At 47.0% G+C, this 18,461-nt stretch overlaps 8 protein-coding genes across 8 annotated transcripts; 4 read left to right on the top strand and 4 right to left on the bottom strand.

The window, feature by feature from the left end:
- Nucleotides 1–20: 20 nt before the first annotated feature.
- On the top strand, nucleotides 21–1,702 carry Set (NAP domain-containing protein SET). Its single transcript, XM_017076644.4, has 4 exons — nucleotides 21–407; nucleotides 791–980; nucleotides 1,035–1,385; nucleotides 1,446–1,702. The coding sequence occupies exons 1-4, from the start codon at nucleotides 150–152 to the stop codon at nucleotides 1,454–1,456; spliced, it is 810 nt and encodes a 269-aa protein (XP_016932133.3). The 5' UTR covers nucleotides 21–149; the 3' UTR covers nucleotides 1,457–1,702.
- A 280-nt stretch (nucleotides 1,703–1,982) lies between these two features.
- On the top strand, nucleotides 1,983–3,126 carry ATPsynO (ATP synthase subunit O, mitochondrial). The gene is made up of 3 exons (XM_017068016.4): nucleotides 1,983–2,135; nucleotides 2,366–2,809; nucleotides 2,871–3,126. The coding sequence occupies exons 1-3, from the start codon at nucleotides 2,106–2,108 to the stop codon at nucleotides 3,024–3,026; spliced, it is 630 nt and encodes a 209-aa protein (XP_016923505.3). The 5' UTR covers nucleotides 1,983–2,105; the 3' UTR covers nucleotides 3,027–3,126.
- Nucleotides 3,127–3,152: 26 nt separating this feature from the next.
- Nucleotides 3,153–5,007, bottom strand: LOC108011516 (uncharacterized). Its single transcript, XM_065867119.2, has one exon. The coding sequence runs from the start codon at nucleotides 4,901–4,903 to the stop codon at nucleotides 3,179–3,181; it is 1,725 nt and encodes a 574-aa protein (XP_065723191.2). The 5' UTR covers nucleotides 4,904–5,007; the 3' UTR covers nucleotides 3,153–3,178.
- A 116-nt stretch (nucleotides 5,008–5,123) lies between these two features.
- Zip88E (Zinc/iron regulated transporter-related protein 88E) lies at nucleotides 5,124–7,008 on the top strand. Its single transcript, XM_065867135.2, has 5 exons — nucleotides 5,124–5,468; nucleotides 5,540–5,796; nucleotides 5,863–6,064; nucleotides 6,201–6,579; nucleotides 6,651–7,008. The coding sequence occupies exons 1-5, from the start codon at nucleotides 5,229–5,231 to the stop codon at nucleotides 6,656–6,658; spliced, it is 1,086 nt and encodes a 361-aa protein (XP_065723207.2). The 5' UTR covers nucleotides 5,124–5,228; the 3' UTR covers nucleotides 6,659–7,008.
- Nucleotides 6,887–11,693, bottom strand: Cp190 (centrosome-associated zinc finger protein CP190). Its single transcript, XM_017076671.4, has 5 exons — nucleotides 11,540–11,693; nucleotides 10,496–11,007; nucleotides 9,468–10,437; nucleotides 8,463–9,406; nucleotides 6,887–8,400 (listed from the first exon to the last, which is right to left on the bottom strand). The coding sequence occupies exons 2-5, from the start codon at nucleotides 10,895–10,897 to the stop codon at nucleotides 7,444–7,446; spliced, it is 3,273 nt and encodes a 1,090-aa protein (XP_016932160.4). The 5' UTR covers nucleotides 10,898–11,007; nucleotides 11,540–11,693; the 3' UTR covers nucleotides 6,887–7,443.
- Nucleotides 11,694–11,937: 244 nt separating this feature from the next.
- LOC108004898 (18S rRNA aminocarboxypropyltransferase) lies at nucleotides 11,938–12,899 on the top strand. The gene has a single exon (XM_017067981.4). The coding sequence runs from the start codon at nucleotides 12,030–12,032 to the stop codon at nucleotides 12,840–12,842; it is 813 nt and encodes a 270-aa protein (XP_016923470.3). The 5' UTR covers nucleotides 11,938–12,029; the 3' UTR covers nucleotides 12,843–12,899.
- MRG15 (MORF-related gene 15) lies at nucleotides 12,840–14,543 on the bottom strand. Its single transcript, XM_017076636.4, has 4 exons — nucleotides 14,388–14,543; nucleotides 14,213–14,327; nucleotides 14,041–14,156; nucleotides 12,840–13,981 (listed from the first exon to the last, which is right to left on the bottom strand). Exons 1-4 carry the CDS (start codon nucleotides 14,458–14,460, stop codon nucleotides 13,005–13,007), a joined length of 1,281 nt encoding a protein of 426 aa, XP_016932125.3. The 5' UTR covers nucleotides 14,461–14,543; the 3' UTR covers nucleotides 12,840–13,004.
- A 23-nt stretch (nucleotides 14,544–14,566) lies between these two features.
- l(3)neo43 (cytochrome c oxidase assembly protein COX16 homolog l(3)neo43) lies at nucleotides 14,567–15,098 on the bottom strand. Its single transcript, XM_017076654.3, has 2 exons — nucleotides 14,931–15,098; nucleotides 14,567–14,865 (listed from the first exon to the last, which is right to left on the bottom strand). Exons 1-2 carry the CDS (start codon nucleotides 15,047–15,049, stop codon nucleotides 14,670–14,672), a joined length of 315 nt encoding a protein of 104 aa, XP_016932143.3. The 5' UTR covers nucleotides 15,050–15,098; the 3' UTR covers nucleotides 14,567–14,669.
- Nucleotides 15,099–18,461: the final 3,363 nt, after the last annotated feature.

The raw sequence follows: 18,461 nt of genomic DNA, 5'->3' as shown, positions 1-18,461 counted from the left end.
ATCGATAGTATCGATAGTACTCTCATCTCTGCAGACCGCAAACGCAAGGTAAAAATCCGCTTCGCTTCTCTTCTGCTCAACTGTACCGCCGCTTTTTGGTCAAATATCTCGTAATTTACGACCGCACGTACACCGGAAAAGCGAGCAGAATGTCGAGCGTGCCAAAGCGAGCCAAGCTGGACGGCGCCCCCGCCGATGGAAACACAACCGCAGCCGCCGGCAACAACGAGGAGGAGTCGGAGGCGCTGGAGCAGATTGATGCCTGTCAGAACGAGATCGACGCGCTGAACGAGAAGGCCAGCGAGGAGATCCTCAAGGTGGAGCAGAAGTACAACAAGCTGCGGAAGCCGTGCTACGAGAAGCGCAGCGAACTGGTCAAGCGGATCCCCAACTTCTGGGTGACCTCGGTGAGTCCACCGCGCGGCCATGATTGCCCGGTCCGCGTGTCTATCGGTTGGGTTCTTATGAAGCCCGTCGGCTCTATTTTGAGGGTCTGAAAATGTAATGGGTTCTGTGACCCAGCAGCAGCATACATGTACAAAAAATTTTCTCTATTCGAGGAATTTTTCTTGTTCATCTTGGGCTGCTATGCCTCCGCCGCCGGCTCCCCGCTCAATTACCCCACCGCGAAAATCGTGTTATCGATAGACCCGTCTGGCGGGCCTCTTCGGGAAATACACAAATTTTCCCCAGTCCTTAACCAGAAATAATGAATGGGTTTTAAAAAACCTTTTAAATCTGCTTCCATGTTATCGATTTCCCATGCTAATCCCAACTACCATGTTTGCAGTTTATCAACCACCCGCAAGTTTCCGGCATTCTGGACGAGGAGGAGGAGGAATGCCTGCACGCCCTCAACAAACTGGAGGTGGAGGAGTTCGAGGACATTAAATCGGGCTACCGCATCAACTTCCACTTCGACGAGAATCCTTACTTCGAGAACAAGGTGCTCACCAAAGAGTTCCACTTGAATTCAGCGGGTAGGTCCGGCAAAAGATATCCTAAAGACTTGCTTATAAATGACTAAATTTCAGCTGCTTCAGAAAACGGTGACTGGCCCGCGTCCACCAGCACGCCCATCAAGTGGAAGGAGGGAAAGAACCTGCTCAAACTTCTGCTGACGAAGCCCTACGGCAACAAGAAGAAGCGCAACTCCGAGTACAAGACCTTCTTCGACTGGTTCTCGGATAACACCGATCCCGTCAACGATGAGATCGCAGAACTGATAAAGGACGACCTCTGGCCCAATCCACTGCAGTATTATCTGGTACCTGATATCGAGGTGGAGCCCGAGGACGAGGAGGACAACGAAGAAAACGAGGAGGAGGCATTCGATGATGAGGACGGTGAGGATGGCGAGGGCGAGGAAGAAGACGAGGATGAAGGTATAAAATACAAACATTATACTAACAAGAGAAATCCCTAACAGTCGAAACCCCTTTCAGATGACAAGTAAACTGAAATAGCGAGCATGTAATTTCAATTCGCTCCCAAGTGAAGACCCAAAGTGTTTCTAACCACTTGCAACTATAGTTTCCCGTGTGGTTATGCAACATTCACATATTCGCAACCATTTCAGACATATTTAGGTTTCTAATTAAGTAAAAAAAAAAGTCATACGTATTTCCATTGAAGAGCAAAAAAGAAAATGAGAATCACCATTTAAACAAATTTAAAACAAATAAAAAAGACGTGAATCGAATCTCAAACCGAGTCCTTTCAAATTTCCGCCATCTCTTGTGAGTTCGCTTCTTTCTAAAACATTTTGAAACATTCAATTTGGGATATTTAAAACTAGATGAAAATGTTGAGCACTCATGACATCACTATTAAAAAAAAATGTAAACCTCTACTGTTTTGTTGGGAATTTTTGATATATATTTAAGATGGTTGAATTATCCGGTATTAGTAATTTCCATAGCTATATATAAATTAAAAATTAAAACTAGCTATTTCAAATACATAAAATTATAAATCTAGCTATTTTTTGTAATCGATAGACATTTAAAGCTGCCCTGGCGCAGGTATCGAAAAATCCCGTAACTACTAACGTAACCCTGGTCACAGCTGCGATTTTGAGCTGAAAAATTCTCGGGATAAAAACGATGGCCTGTGTTAACAAATTGGCAATTTTGGTAGGTTTTAGTGAATAAATTAAGGAGATTGCAATTCTCCCTGTGCAAAGCCAAGCCACTTTGAGTGCTACACATATTATTAAAGCCAGGAAAACCTGCGGTCGCTTTTGTACAATTATCTAACGCGCTTTTCTTGGTTATGTAATTTTTGCCCACTAACCCACAAACGCAGTTTCCGTTTATTAAACCGAAGGACTCACCAAGTGCTCTCTCTTTTGATAATCCCGCAGAGCCGCACCCTCAGCTCGGCTGCCGCCCAGGCGACGGTGAAGCCCCCAATTCAGGTGTTCGGCCTGGAGGGTCGCTATGCCACCGCCTTGTACTCGGCCGCCTCCAAGCTGAGCCAGTTGGACCAGGTTGAGAAGGACCTGACCGCCCTGCAGGCCACCATCCGCAGCGACAAGAAGCTGCGAGAGCATGTGACCAGCCCGATCATCAACAAGAAGGTCATGGCCACCGCTCTGAAGGAGGCAGCCGAGAAGCTGCGCTTCGCCCCGGCCACCGCCAACCTGCTGGGTCTGCTGGCCGACAACGGTCGTCTGAAGAGGCTGGACACCGTGATCAACGCCTACAAGACCATCATGGCCGCCCACCGCGGCGAGGTTGTCTGCGAGGTGGTCACCGCCAAGCCCCTGGATTCCTCCCAGAGCAAGCAGCTCGAGGGTGCCCTCAAGGTAGCTACTTCCGCTTGACCTCTTTGTTTCTTATCTTTAATCATTGTTCTCTTCCTTTCAGTCCTTCCTGAAGGGCAACGAGTCCCTGAAGATCACCTCTCGTGTGGACCCCAGCATCATTGGTGGCCTGATCGTTTCCATTGGCGACAAATACGTCGACATGAGCATTGCCACTAAGGTCAAGCTCTACACCGATGTCATCCAGACCGCTGCCTAGACCCCTAAGGATTAGCTCTTGATTTAGATGGTTCAAACGGAACGTTTGGTATTGGAATTCAAGCGGTAGTTGCGAATAAACCACTCTTAACCCTTGGAAAGCCAACGAAAGTCCTTTGGATACATGTGCGACGGTTTTTTTTTTATTTGATATTATTTTTTGGTCCCGTCTGTAGGATTTGGTTTGTCTGTGCACTGCAGCTCCGCCACCTTGTGCTGGATGGTCTGCTGCAGCAGGTTGTGCTGCTGCAGCAGATTTTCCAGCTCCTTGATGCGAGCTCTTTGCATTTCCAGAACCTTGGTAAAGTTGTCCGCGGCCGGGCAATCGATCCAGTTGTTGACAAAATCATTCTGCTGTTCCTTACTACGACTGTGATTTGAATTTAGCTGAGCTTCACCCTGATTGTGAGCCCCACCAGCTGCTGTGTCCGAATCCTCTGTGGCTTTGGGACTGCATCCATCCATAGGACCTTCTTCGAGAACCAGGACGTTGGTCTCATTGTTAGACCGACAAACTCGATATTTCGGCTTGTCGACTTCCGGAAACACCGCGCGTTCGTTGGACTCCGTGAGATCTGATTCCTGCACGCAAATCTCTGGAGGTGGGGCCATGGGACGATGATTGGTCTGACAGCAGAAAGAATCATCGTAGTCGTTATTTCTGGTGCCATTCATAAGCAGCACATTGATAGCATTTGAATTTCTTCGCTCGCTTCCATTTGTGAAATTACTTGAATTAGTGGTATATCCGGCTGAAAAACCCGTGGCTGAACTGGTTGTTCGGTAGCTGAAGGAGGCAACCTGCCTAGGTCGACCAACTGGTAAGGAACTCTGGGTCTGCAGAGCCACCTTTGAGCATTGCACCTCCTGATCCTTTAAATGGCAGTTAATGCCAGTCTGGCAGTATTGGCTCTTTAGCACCGGCTCCGGCTTTTGCTTCCTGTTTTGCAAACTCATGGGAACCTTGGTGTTACGAATACTTCGCCATGTTTGTGATGCCAAATGGTTCAGAGAACTGGCTAGGCTGCGGAAATCTTCTCCTTTAGACTTTAAGTCCTCCGATCTTTGTTTCTTTAAGGCAGGACAAGATGTAAGATCACATGTCTTTGGTTTTTGTGGGCCAACCTTCGACACATCCTTTTTTTGAGGTTTCTTTATGCTTTGCTGGCTTTCAGATGAATCCGGTGTGGCTCTGGATTTGTTATTCCTTTGCGGTGGAAAGAATTGGATTTCGGGAGGAGCAGGCGTGCCCATGTTCCTCATTAGTTTACAGTTGGCGCAGACGCAACCTGTATTTCCACGAGGAGATTGATTTACCCTCGTTTTTAAATTGGGAGGAGCCTGTGGATTGGCGAAATTTAGACCCGTTTGGGTGAATCCATAGGGATTACCCGGCAACATATTGTTGCAGGCATTTCGAAAATGGCAGCAACCATTTTTGAATCTGTTTCCGGTGCTGATCTCCTGCTTATCCGAGTTAAGACTCCTTTTGCTTTGGTTGGGCATCTCCTCAACGGCCACGCTGTAGGTGTTATATCCTCTGCCAGATGCCGATCCCGAAGAGCTCCACTTGACGCCGGATTCCTGCAGGCCGGCAGGATTCCTTGCCTGCAGCTGGGGAGCGGCTCCTTTGGCGGTTGCCATGGGACTTGCTCCCTCAGCAGCTCCAGCAGAGCTCTCCGAGCCGGTGCTGGAACCTCGGTGGTCCGGATCCAGGTGGGAAGAGCAAACGCATCCGTGCCGCCACAGCGATTCGGTGTCCACGTCAAAGCTGCTGAGGTTGGCCAGATTCTGCCAACGACGAGCCTCCGACATGTTGCGCGGGTAGACGCAGTGGTCGCCCGGCTCCTGACCACAGATTATACAACGACGATGCATTTTCTAACGAACAACCAGGACAGAAACGGTCAAATTTTGAATTTGGAATCCAGGAGCATTTTACAAAGTCGATAACAGTTATCGGAATGGGCCCTATCTGCACTTTTTAAGCTGCACAAATAAAACGCCAGAAAGCGCTTCTCTGCGAATAAACGGGAGGCTGAATATACCAGAATTCATTTGGTTTCTTTTTTACGAGGCGTTTCGGTATTCTGCACAAAAAGCGCGGCGATTGTTTGGTCTGTTTAGTTTAAAAATAGTAAATGCAACGAACTTTAGTGTTTTACCGCCCCACTCTTGATGACAAGACCTGACAGCTGGAGCAATGAGCTTGGTAAACGACATGCAAATCACTCCGAGCCCCAGTTTGGGTGCCACGAGTCGTGGCGACCTGGAAAAGGTTCTGGCCATGCTCGTCCTGGGACTAGGGAGCCTTTTGTCCGGAATGCTGCCCGCCTGTATTTCAGAAAGGAATCGACGCCGTTTTCCGCTGACCACATCGCTGCTCCTTTGCTTTGGAGCAGGCATTCTGCTGGCCACCGCACTGGTCCACATTCTGCCCGAGGTGAGTTCATCGTATTGCGATCATGAATGAGTCGGTGCAATTTGATAACCTGTAAACCGACACTGCAACAGGTGCGCGAGCAAATGGACTCGAAATTCGCCGAGGTGGCCATGTGCGGCGGCTTCTTCATCATCTACTTCATCGACGAGTTCATACACTACTTCTTTGGCGAGGCCATCCAGCACACACACTCCCAGGAGCCAGAGACTCAGCCTGTGAGGCGACCTAACAATGGCAATGGTTCTGGCTACGGCGCAGTGGGTGAGCGGGCGCCTCTTTTATCAGCGGAGCCTTCGTCACACGGTCATTCGCACCACCACAATGACCAGTAGGTTAAATGCATTGCTCCCCTTAACCGCACCGCAATTAATTGCTTTGTATTTCGATCGAGCAGCGATCATGACCACGATCACCCCTACAGCGCATCCGGCTGCGATGAGGCTAGTGTCGAGGACGCCAACGCCCGCATCTGCCACACCAGCCACACGGAACCCTGTGCCCAGTCCATGACCGGCACCCTGGGCCTCTTTGTGGCCCTGTCCCTGCACTCGGCCATCGAAGGACTGGCCATTGGAGTCCAGAACTCGTCTACAAAGGTCGGTGCCGACTGCCTTGACATACATAGTTAGAGTAGATCAGAGCATAGTGCGCAATCTTGGGCAAATATTGAAGCAGAGAAACGAGCTGGCTTAGTCTGTTTAGATAACCGAAATTTTCTTTGTCTCGTTTTAGGTTCTATTTCTTCTGGGGGCCGTCGCCTGCCACAAGTTCGTGATGGGGTTTTGTCTGGGACTCGAGTTCCGCTCGAATCCACAGACAAGTTTTCGCGCCCAACTCGTCGGCATCTCGGTGTTTGCTCTGGGAGCCGTTATTGGCATTGGCCTGGGCATGCTTATCGTGGATGTGCCCTCCGCCTGGTCCAGCAAAACTCTGCCCATCGTTCAGGCTCTGGCGGGAGGCACACTCTTCTACGTCACTGTCTGCGAAGTCATTCCGCGAGAGAAGGCGCGCTGGCACTCGAATAGCACACGACGCTGGGCGGGATTTGCTCAGTTCGCAACTGTGGCCGCCGGCTTTGCCACGATGTGCATCATAAATTTTTATCTGTCTGGTGCGTAGCGTAGTGCTTGCCAGTTTTCTTCCATGCCCATGCTGACCTATTTCTTTCACCCCCTTTTTCAGATGAGTAATAGGAATCTGGCCTACGGAATCTTCCTTGCGCTGTGACTTAATGTGTCGCTTTTTAAACATTAATAGTAATACGATAATTTTATGCATTGGCAGCTGTTAGTTTTTTATGTAAGACCCCTCTGTTATGTGCATTCCAAATGAATCTTTAATAGCCATATTATAACTTAGAAAGTTCAAAGCACAAAGCGTCTTTTCGTCTACATTTATATTTTTCATCCTCCAAAGTATTTGTTATTTTTGTATGCTTTTATTATATATAATTAACCTTACACTTAAGTTGGTAATCAAAAAAAAAGGGTGTCCTTTTTTGTATTTGATTAATATTACTAAACCAATCATAAAACGTCAATCATTTTACTTATTTATCTGGGAACATCCTGCCTTCTGTTTTAAACCAATTAAAACAACATCTATGTAACTACATCTCTATATGTATGGTTGCTCTATTGGTGGTGTATGTGTGAAGAAACGGACACTCATAAATAGCTAAAATGTTGGATTGTTTGGTCTCTGATCTCTCATTTAAGGGGACTCCTTTGAGTTTTACATTTTCCGTGCTAGCAGCGCAACATAGATGGGATGGGAGGGGATTTACAATTACGTGGGACGTGTAGATTAGATCTTATACACTTAAACCTGTGCATATGTGTATCTTATCATCCACCGCGATCTTCGTTAACAATTTAATTTACAATAGAAACCGAAAATTCTTTGCGAACTCAGATGCTAGTATCTGCTGATCTGCTGTGAATCGCCGAACTTAGAACATAAATAAATCTAGTAATTATAGCTCCTCCTTCGCCGCCGCACTGACCCCATTCTCATCCTCGTCCTCATCATCATCCCCCCATTCACTAATGAGACTCTTCACCTTGTCCACACTGGCTGCTTCACCAGACGTCGTTCCCTCGGCAGCTTTCGCACTTTCTGTGGTCGCCTTTTCTGCTACGTCACCACTCTTGTTTGGTTTGTCCTCCGCGGTTTCCTTTTTGTCCGTCGTTCTTGCATCATCATTATTCTTGGCTGGCTTTTCCGCTTCTGGGTCATCAACCTCCATTTGGTCGGTGGACAGTTGGGTGGCTGGCACCAGGTCATCTTCTTCCGTCACTGCACTGTCTAAGGCTGGAGCTAATGCCTCTGTCGTAGCATTCTCCTCAGGTTGAACCACGCTCTTCTCCTGATTAGGCTTCTCGGCCTCGGCAATCAATTCATCTAGGAGCTCTTTGCGGATGTTATCGGCCTCTAGATGCACATCATCGTCGATCTCAGCAGGAGCGACCGCTTCGCTCAGTTCCACTCCGGGCTCGGCGTCCGCGATAGGCGCATCTTCTTTGATAAATTCCTCCTCATCGTTTTCAATCTCATCCTCTTTCTTGATCTCGACAACTGACTTTGGAGCCTTCTCGTCCGCCGTTTCCGAATCTACGTCCATTTTCTCGGGCTGATTATTTATACTAGCAGCCGGAACAACTGCATCTTCTGCACTGGTGACATACTCCTCACCGGTTTTTTCTACAGCTTGATCTTCAGGTCCCTTGTGCAGAGACTCGAGAGCCAAGTCAATGTCGTCTTCTTCCTCCTCGTGAGCTGTTGACTCCGAGTGCTTGGTGGCAAGTTCGGAAGCAAGCTCTGTGGTGGCGGGCTTGTCATCGGCATCGTCATCGTTCTCATCCTCGGTCCAGTCGCCGGTTAGCTCCTTAAGTTTTTCACTGATGTCATCGCGTGACTTTTCCAATTTGGGCTATAAAGGGACACATGTTGTTATAGAAAACCGCGTGTTAATTGGTTGGATAACGAACTCACCTCCTTGTTGCTCTGCTCCTCGGACTCTGCAATAAGGTTTTCGGCCCATTCCAGGTTATCCATGGACTCTTTGCTCTCATCAGCAACGTTCTTCTTGGTGCTCTCCACAGAGTCGCTGGCAGCCAGCTCACTGTAGATTTGGCTGTCATCATACTCCTCTTCGGTGCCGGCCAGGGATTTCTCGTCGGTCTCCTGCTTCGCGTGTTCCGCTTCCGGCTCACTGAGCACCATAACCACCCCACCGGCGGCGGCGCCTGCTTGCTGCTGGTTGAGCTGTGAAAGGATCTCCTTGCGCTGTTCGTCCGTGAGCTCCACTTCATTGCCATCGGCACCCACAAACTTCACCTCCTGCTGCACCTGCTCTACCTCCTCCTCCTGCAGTTGCTCCTGCTGAGCATGCTGCACTGCGATGGCACTAGTGGCTGGCAGACTGATGTCCGAAAGGATTCGCACTTTGCCAGTCTGCTCCGGTTCCTGCTCTTCCTCGCCTTCGGCCTCTTCATCCTCCTCATCTTGCGAGCCGAGGAACTCCTCGTCCGTTTCATCGATGATTCCGTCCTCCAGGGCCTGCTCCTTGTGGTAGCTCTTCATGTGCCTGTACAGTTGTAGCTCTTGCTCGAATACCTTGTTGCAGTATATGCACTGCTGCTTGTTGTCGTCCGTGTGCGCCTCGTTGATGTGCGCCTCCAACTCGCCCTTGGTCAGATACGACTGGTTGCACAGGGCGCACTCGGCAAAGGTATACAGCAGCGACTTGACCTGGTGCTCCATATACATGTGGAAATGCAGTTCTCGGTTGTTGCCCGAACGCCAGCCGCAATGCTCGCATAGCGCCGGATCAATGGCCTCTTTGTGCGTGTTGATCAAATGGCGTCGGAAACCTCGGTACGACGGAATGCTGATGGGACGTCCATTTACGCCGCACCGCAGGCACAGCCAGGGTCCTGAAACAAATAGTATAATTACTTTCCGAGCGACATGCTAAAAAAAAAAGAGTTCACTTACCAGTGGTGTTCTCGGCTCCTTGGGCAATCAAGGCATGCATTGTCTTACTGTCAATTCTCCTCTTCTGGGCTGCGGCGGCATTTGCCGGTGGATTCGCAACAGATGCCTGGGAGGCGGTAGACTGCGTGGTTCCAGTCTTTTGCTGAGAAGTTGCAGCCTTTTGCTGAGAGGTGATTAATGGCGCGTTCTTATCCGCCTTAAAGGATACATGCAATTTCTTGTGTGGCGACGTGGAGGCGGATGACTGAGTCGCTGGTGCTGGCTTCACTGCCGCCGGTGCAGATTTCTCTGCGGGAGGTGTGTTGGGCATTATTTTCAGCTTAATGTTCTTGTGGCCCTTCACAATGTGCGGGTACTGGCGCAGCACTTCGGCAATGATCTTGGTGTGGTTCAGCTTGGCGTTGGAGGAATCCTTGACAATTATCGTGGGCGTCTGGCTCGGGAAATCCTGCTTCAGAATAATTGTGGTGGATCCGTGCTCCATTTGGGTCTGTGTACCCTTTGGCGACTGCTGCTTGGACGTAGACGGCTGCGGTGGCACATCGTCGTCATCATCGTCCCCAGCGTGGACATCATCATACAGCATTCCTCCATCGTACTCCGGATCGTGATCTCCGTATTCCGCGGCTATTTGCTTCCGCATACGCTGTTGCTCTGCAAACTCCTTGACCTCCTCCAAACTGGGCTTCTTCGAGGGCGGCGACAGCAGGCTGGTCTGTGCCGGCCTCTTGTTGTTGTTATAGCCCTTGCGAAGTTGTTCGAATGGCGAAGTTGGTTCCTGCTTGATACTTGTGGTCTCCGTATACTGTGTGCGATTTGTGCCAGTGGGTCCACGCTGTGTGCTGGCTCGCTGAATGGTGGGTGTGGCCACATTCCGGGACTGCGTTGAAGGACCCAGGACGCGCTGCTGGGGAAGACCTGAACTGGGTTGTCCAACTGTACGCCGGCGAATGCCCTTCGGACTAGGTGGCTAAAAGGAGTAAGTAAATTATATAAAAGTTAAGCGAGGGATGAATGCATTTACTAACCCTCTGCTGCCGGTTGACGTTCTCCATGGTGCGTCGATGCGCCTCGAGAAGCTTGAGCAGCACCGTCATGTTCATCTCCTTCGCGGTTCGCAACAGCTTGCCGTACATTTTGAGTTCGAACTCCAGGGTGCCCGTGTACATAAAGTTGACAATGGGCACCACCACGTCCGCCTGGAACTCGTTGGGCATGATGAGGGCATCGTCGACGATCTCGCAGGTCTGCTCCAGCACATTAAAGTAATCGGTGCAAGCACTGAGCACCAATCGGTGCACCTTCAGCTGTGAGTTATCCCGGAACTGGAGCGTCAAATCGCAGTAGTCCGTCTTGTTGAAGAAGTTCTGCAGTTTCTGCAGGAAGAAGACGCCCCAGTTGTCCACCTTGACGGACTTGACTTCGCCCATCTTGCCGTTGCTGCTGTGTCCCGTTTCCGTGTTCGCCGTATCCGTTTCCGTATCCTTATCCTTATCGTTAGCCTCCCCGTGGTTTCGCTTGCTCTGGCTTCAGGGCGCAACTGTACTCCGGCAAGGGGCAAGGAGATGTCGGGATGGGCGTATTGGGATGGGCCGCAGGTCAAAGGAGAACCCAAGAAAAAAGCAACACAGAAACAATTAGTAAAGGGGAATTTCTCGAGGTTATTTTTAAAGGGACGCCACTGGGTTTTCGGTTATTCGCTTTATTTTGCCCTGCCGCCACGGCGCGAAATGCAACTCGCAAAAATATCGATATACGGATGTGTACGTGTGCCCGCCTATATATATGTGTGTGTGTTTGTGCGCGTCGCCAGGCTTTCTTTTATTATTATTTGATAATTGATAATTGTCTGTTAGCCCGTCATTTAATGTTTTTGCTCAAAGTGCATTACGCATCTTTCGGTTGGTGGCATTTATTTGAGCCCTTTTGGCGCGCCTGTCCACTTCACACAACAATGGTTTTATGGGGCACACACATTTCACTTTGACCCCGGCGGCTTTTTAATCAATAACCGTTGGATTGAATGCACATTATTTTGTTGCGCAGCAGGGCTTTGCACTTTTAATACATACATTTCTTCGTATTGCACACTACTTTTGCCGGACAAATTCTAATTTTTTTCCAGAGTCAGGTCGCCATATTCTTTTCCATTCATCGTTGGCGTGACAGTGTTGCAGGCGGCGCTTATCGATAGGCATGCGATAACTTCACTTGCAGACATGGCGTTGTTGAGGTGACGCAGGAGTAGAAACCGTTAAACTGGTATTTTAAATGCATTTTGTGACGTATGTAGTGTTGTTTACGGCATTTTAAACCTTTTTAACTTAATGGCAGACTTAAAAAAGATTTTTGCATAAAAAAAAACCTTAAGAACTGTTTTTAACAATATAGTTTTTTACTTTACATATCTTTTACTCAATATTTGTTTAGTAATCAGGGAAAATGTGACGTCACACAGTTTCGCTGCACCACCTTACTTTGCAGTCAAAATAAAGACCACGAGAACTGCACTTGGTTCGGATTAGATTCTGTTTTCAATCCTTAGGACTTTATCAAAACAGAATGACTGGCCGGAGCCGGGGAAAGGGAAAGAGAGGTGGAGGACCCTACCGCAATGTCAAGGCAAATCACAACTGCGCTCGCACCTTTGCCCAGCAGGAGAACGAACTGGCCAGCAGCAGCGAAGGCGACAGCTCGGATTCTGACTCCTCGGGGGCGGGAGCCAAGGACGATCTCGGCCAGCCGCCGGAGTTCTCGGTGGCCATGTGGGACCTCAATCACTGCGATCCAAAGAAGTGCTCCGGCAGGAAACTGGCACGCCTGGGATTGATTTCCAATCTCCGGTTGGGTCAGAAGTTTCCCGGCCTCGTCCTCTCGCCAGTGGGCTCGTTGTGCGTCAGTCCGCTGGACCGGGAGGTGGTGGCCTCCTCGGGCGTGGCCGTTATCGACTGCTCATGGGCCAAGCTGGACGAGACACCCTTCGGCCGGATGCGCAGCCCACATCCGCGTCTGTTGCCCTTCCTGGTGGCCGCGAATCCTATTAACTATGGCAAACCCTGCAAGCTCAGCTGCGTGGAGGCCATTGCCGCCACTCTGTACATCTGCGGATACACGGAGGAGGCCCGCTGGTTTCTGGGAAAGTTTTCCTGGGGTCACGCTTTCCTGGAGCTGAACGATAAGCTCCTCAACGCGTATGCCGCCTGCAAGAGCAGCGATGAGATCGTCAAGGTGCAGAACGAGTACCTGGAGCAGGAGCAGAAGGAGCGGGATAAACCCAGGGATTTGCGTGACTTCTATCCCACCAGCAGCAGCAGCAGTAGCGAGTCGGCCAGCGAGGACGATGATGAAGGGGCGGAAGCGAAGCCGAAGAACTAATTTTTACAAGGTGCTGACGTTTTATTAGCATTATTACCATTAGCTTATTACAAATCATTTTACTTGTGTTTTAATTTACAAACCAGTTGTTAGAAGCAACTAACGAATTATTGCAAACTGTTTGGATGAAATATTTACTTCAGGTCAAGGAGAGATGATTGCTTACTGTGCATTTCGCACGTATTCGGGGTCCACGTTGATGAAGTTGCTCATGCTAAAGAACATTGCGCTGTTCTTCACCAGGAACTTGAGAAAATCCTGCAGGTGCACGAGCAGATTCTGCATGGACTGCTGGTCCAACGCCGAGTAACTGAGCATGGAGCCCAGCCGGACGAACAGGCGCAGTAGGTGAAAGGATCCGTACAGCTCGGACAGCGGTGTGTCCGGATGTTTCTGCATCACATCCGCATACTGAGTGCGTTCGAATTTGTACAGCAACTGGGAGCCGAGCATTACATTGAAGTACTCCACGATGCCATCGAGTACATCGTTTATGGCCACTTCCTTGCTGGCGCTGGTCGACTTGACGGACTTCTTGTGCGCCAAATACTGCTCGGAGATCTGCTGCACGGTTATCTTGGCCGGCAGCTCTAGCAGCTTGTGTTCCCGCACTACAGCATACCAGTCGTCGGTGAGGTAGTGTTTCAGTTCGTCAGGTATCTTGATCTTGACCTCCAGCTTGGCGGCGTAGGCCTCCTCGCTTTCCACACAAGGTGCGGGCTCTGTTGTGGGTGTAGATGGGGTGGTGGGAGGCGCAGTTGTCTTGTCTGCCACATCGCTTCCTGTTAGAGAAGGCCGCTGCTCGCTCATCCGTTTCTTCTTCGGCGCCACCGGCGTGACAGCTTCGTCCTCTGTGGTCTCAGCAGCGGTGGTATCCTCCTTTTTCTCACTTGGAGTGCCTGGTCGTGCCGTGGCCGCCGCCGACTGTGTGGACTTGCGGTTGGCACGGCTGGTCGTGGTGGTGCTGGTGCTGTTGGTCGTGGTGCTGCTGGTGCTTCCGGCATCCGATTTGTTGCCCAGACCCGCACTGGTCGTCGGTATGCTGCTGGCGGTCGACTGCGAGGTGTTACTGTCCTTGGAGGGCGTCGAGGCACGAGATTCGTTGCGCATCTGCTCCATTTTCTTGGCCTTGGCGCTGCCTGTGAAGCAAAGGGTTTAGTGGTTGGCTCCTGAACCTGCATCTGCACCTGGGACCCACCTTTCTTGTTGTCCTTCTTGGAGCGCTCGCCACACTGGCGCGCCAGTTCCTGTCGGCGCTTGACGTTGTCATCGTTGTACTTTAGGACTCGGCTCTCGGGCACCCACTCGTCCCAGCTGAAAATGAGATGGGATGCTTGCAAATCGGTTTCATTGCTAGTGGATTTGCTTACTTTTTGCTCCAGCCGGCGTAGTGGATGTAGTACTCAACCGGCGTCGCATCGGGCTTTGTTTTTAGAACCTTAGCCTCGTAGATGAGCGGTCCGTGGAAGCACAGAACCCGTTCCCCTGCGGAAGGCACCAATATATGTAGGGAAACTTATGATTGGGCTGAAGATCTCGGCTTACCATCCGCAAACAGTGTGTTTGCATCGTTCCCCGTGCTATAGTTTTCCACTTTAGCGGGTTTAACTTCTCCCATTTTATTTTGTTGCAATTGGCAAACTATAAAATATTAGAGTGACCGTGGGCCACGCACAGGCCTATCGGCTCGTGAAAATATCTAAAATTATCGATAAATTACAGGGTATTGTTTTGATTTTGTTATATTTTAACAATATTTATTATTATGGCTATTTACAACAAACAGTCTGCCTTTAATAGGTTGATTATGTTCAGAAAACATAATGTCTAGTGTTTCGCCGCCGAGGGCTGATTCTCTTCTTCCCAGGGACGCGGACCACGCTTGTTCTCCCAGTTTTCTATGTCCACGGACTTGACTTTGTCGTACTCCGACTCCAGCGTCACCTCCTGGCGGTCCTTCATGCTCACGCCGTACTTCTTCATCTCCTCCGGCGTCACCGGCTGCTTCTTGGCGTACTGATACCTGGAGAGGTTGGAGGAACCCATGGGTTTGATAAGGCCTTCCCGGTGTTTTCTGAATGTGCCTACCTGAGGTTCGAGAACTGCTGCAGTCCGAAGGAGCCGGCCACCATCATGATGAGGAAGGGTATGCCATATTTAAACGATTTCCGTTTGCTATAATAGTTTAATTTATCCACGATCGACATTGTTGTTTGTTATGACATTACAAATAAAAATAGTTAAAAGTTAAGTGTGACCAAAAGGTGAAAAACCTTGCTTTAGGTTTGCCGGGAAATTTAAAGAGCAACTCTTATCAAAAACGATGTAGAACAAGAAGCTTTAATTAGAAAAATAGTATTTTAATAAAATGCAATTAAAAACTTTTTGATATATACGTTAAACAAAGAATGTGTGTGTAAAAGTTTCTTTAATTAAAAATTTGATTTTTCAAAATTCGTAAGGTCATTTGGCACGCTCGGCACATTTCTTTTTTATGTGTAAAACTATAAACATTAAATGCTCACTGCAGTTGTTGCCGTCTATTAAAATAGTTGCCCTTGAATCAAAATCAAAAGATTTGTGGTCCCTGCCAAATTTCAAAAAATTTCTAAGCAACAATTGTTTTCCGGCGCACGCCTACTGGCCATCATTTGCATGAGGCTTGGCGATAAGTTCAAGGTTCCCGACGTCTCTTGGCTTCTCAAATAATTGACACTGACAATGTAGAAGAGTGCCAAAACGCTGTTCACATGCACACGACATCCGATCCGGTTCACCTTGGCCAATTGCAGGCTTTGGCAAGGCAAGTAGCTCGCAGCGAAGATTTCCTTTTGCTGCCCACAGCTCCAACCAGTTCGCGATCGCTTCATTTTCATTCGCAAGGAGCCGGCGCCAATTGAGTCATAGGAGGCCCCGAGACTGGGCTAGTCCCACACACACCCCTAACACTTCCCCCCACAGATTGTATTTCATTTTCCGATGCACCCTACTCGCGGCCGATCAAAGATCTTTCGATTGACTGATTTGAGAAGGAAGGAAAAACTAAAAATATATCATAATATCATTTCGATGTTTTTCCTGAATATACGATTTATATTATCTTTATTTAAATCAGATCAAGTCAACCAGCGATATTTACTAATTTGATAAGAAAGAAAAGAATACTATTATAATATTACATCATTATAAAAGTTCTGTAAAGCGAATTAAAAGACCACAAGGGACCATTTTATTATAAGAAGTTATTAAACAAGTTTAACCCTAATTAAAATCAATAGAATCTAAGACTATAGATTCTATAGATCTCCATTTCACATCATTTCAATGTTAAAATGAAAATTTCTTAACAAACTTGTTTTATTTTCTGTGTAGCCTTTCGTCTGACTGATCTGCTCCGACTTAACCAAGTCGTCTATGCCCCGCAGTCCGGATTGCACTTTTCCATGCTATTTTCGCCAAATATGGTCTCGATTTTTCTAACAAGATTGCGCACTTGTCTGAGCTACACACTCATGAACTTATTTAATTCTCGTATATTTTGGAATTATGAAAACTTTGGTTTTCCATAACTAACACATGTCAACAGATCCGATCCAACGGCCATGATTTCGTTTTCGTATTTAGCAAGTTGCTCATACTGTTTCGTTGTTTTACACTGTATTTTTTCAACGTTTTCTCAAGGGTCTTTCCCAGGCCTATACCCATATCTTCTCCACCCTAGCTATATGCTTGTGAATATAAAAATATATTGATCTAGTTTATTTTTTTCAAACTTTTTGTTTTGAATGAAAACAATTACGTCATTATGTGGGTGTTGCTTTGATTTAATTTTAAACTTTTCAACAGCTTTGGGGTGCCAAAAAATGTTTTCCAAAAACAAAAAACAACAAAAATCCTAAAAAGTAAATACGTATGCTGATATCAAATTGGCTTGTATTTATAGTTGCCTTTGGTTGCAGTCGTATGTGATCTCCTATATATAGTAAATCATTAATAAATCTCTCATGATAAAAATTATAAAAGCTTATTAAAAATGGTCTATGATGAAAAATAGATTATTCCACCTTAAATTAATATCAATAATAAATCTGTGATCATATGAAATGATCATGCCCAGTAAAACCTAATCTCTTAAAAAAATACGATCAATAAGCGTGATGAAGAGGCAAAAAAGCTATCTTGAGGGGCAAAGATATGACCAGATCGTATCTGCAATGATCTTGAGGAAATTGAATTTAAGCCATTTTCACGTTTTGCATTTAAAAAGGTATGAATCATGGAGGCCTTTTCTTCCGAGACAGATGCAACAAGCGTATACCTTCGCTTATGACATTAATGATTGCCAGCAAAATGTTTCCCGTTCGCAAAACATGACGTTAAAAAATCTACGGGAATCACTTGAAATATATAGAACAAAAATAATAATTCGTAGACCTATGGTGGAAATACGTATAACTACGTGAAACAAGATTTTTTGGCATATCAATAACTGAAAATTAAAAATAGAAGTCGAGAACATCAAAAAGCAAAACAAAAAGATCCACAAACCCATACAGAAAGAGAAATGATTGCCTAAGTATTGGATATATTGTGCAATGGGCAAAATACTGGGCCAGCAAAGCTTTTCAAAATACGGGGAAATTTTCAAAAATAGGCAGATCAAAAACTGTTTGATTCCAAATGCCCGAGCACCAATACATGCGCAGTGAACAGGTGAAAGCACCAAAAGAAAGGATCGGGAAAGAGAGGCAGAGAGCGAAGAGAAAGGCGCAGGCGCCGGCTATCATTGTGTGGGATTAAATGGGTAAATGTGTTGGATATTCTAATATGATGCTTTCGGTTACACTGGAAGAAACTAGAATAAAATCCAATTGATATTAAATAAAGGTATTATATTTTTACAACGTTCAGCACTATCAAAAATGTATAGTTTGTATTTTTAATGAGGTACTACATGTTTTTATAAACTAACTAACTAACTAAATAATCAGGTTAATTCCAAAGTTTAATCGGATCTTATTTTCATATTCGCAAATACGAATTGTCCCATAAAAACTTGTAATAAAATTTAAAATGTGTTTAATATGTAGGAAGGTTTTCTTTGTTTCAGTATAAATATTTTTATAAGATAAACTTACTTAATGATGCACGAAAATGTAAGTATACGATGGATTTCAATTGATACACTGTATCTAAATTTTGTTATTAGCAAACTGGAATTAAATTCTCATAAAATATTGGAATAAATTGTAACATATTTTATACTATCTATATATTTTTTATTTCCATCCATCTATTACTATCTTTATCCAAAAACTTTTGACATTATAATTTCTAAATAAGATGCATTGCTAACTGAAGATGGGAACTGGTTATTAGTGATTTCTTTTCTAAATAAAAATGTGATGCTCACGCCTTTTCGCGCTGTGTATAAGCTCACGTATAATATAATCGCACAATTGGCCGATTCTCTGGGCGTAAATTGAGAGCCAAGTGCAGTGCAGTTCCAAAATAAACGCAAGCAGCAACAACACTTCGCCTCACTTTTGGCCGAAAAGCGTGAGCACGCGCACACAGATACTCACCCACACCGGCGCAATCGTGCGGCGGCTCACACGG

This window comes from Drosophila suzukii, chromosome 3, assembly GCF_043229965.1.
Source record: "Drosophila suzukii chromosome 3, CBGP_Dsuzu_IsoJpt1.0, whole genome shotgun sequence".
Taxonomy (NCBI): Eukaryota; Metazoa; Arthropoda; class Insecta; order Diptera; family Drosophilidae; genus Drosophila; species Drosophila suzukii.
This window is presented reverse-complemented; position numbering and strand designations above follow the sequence as displayed.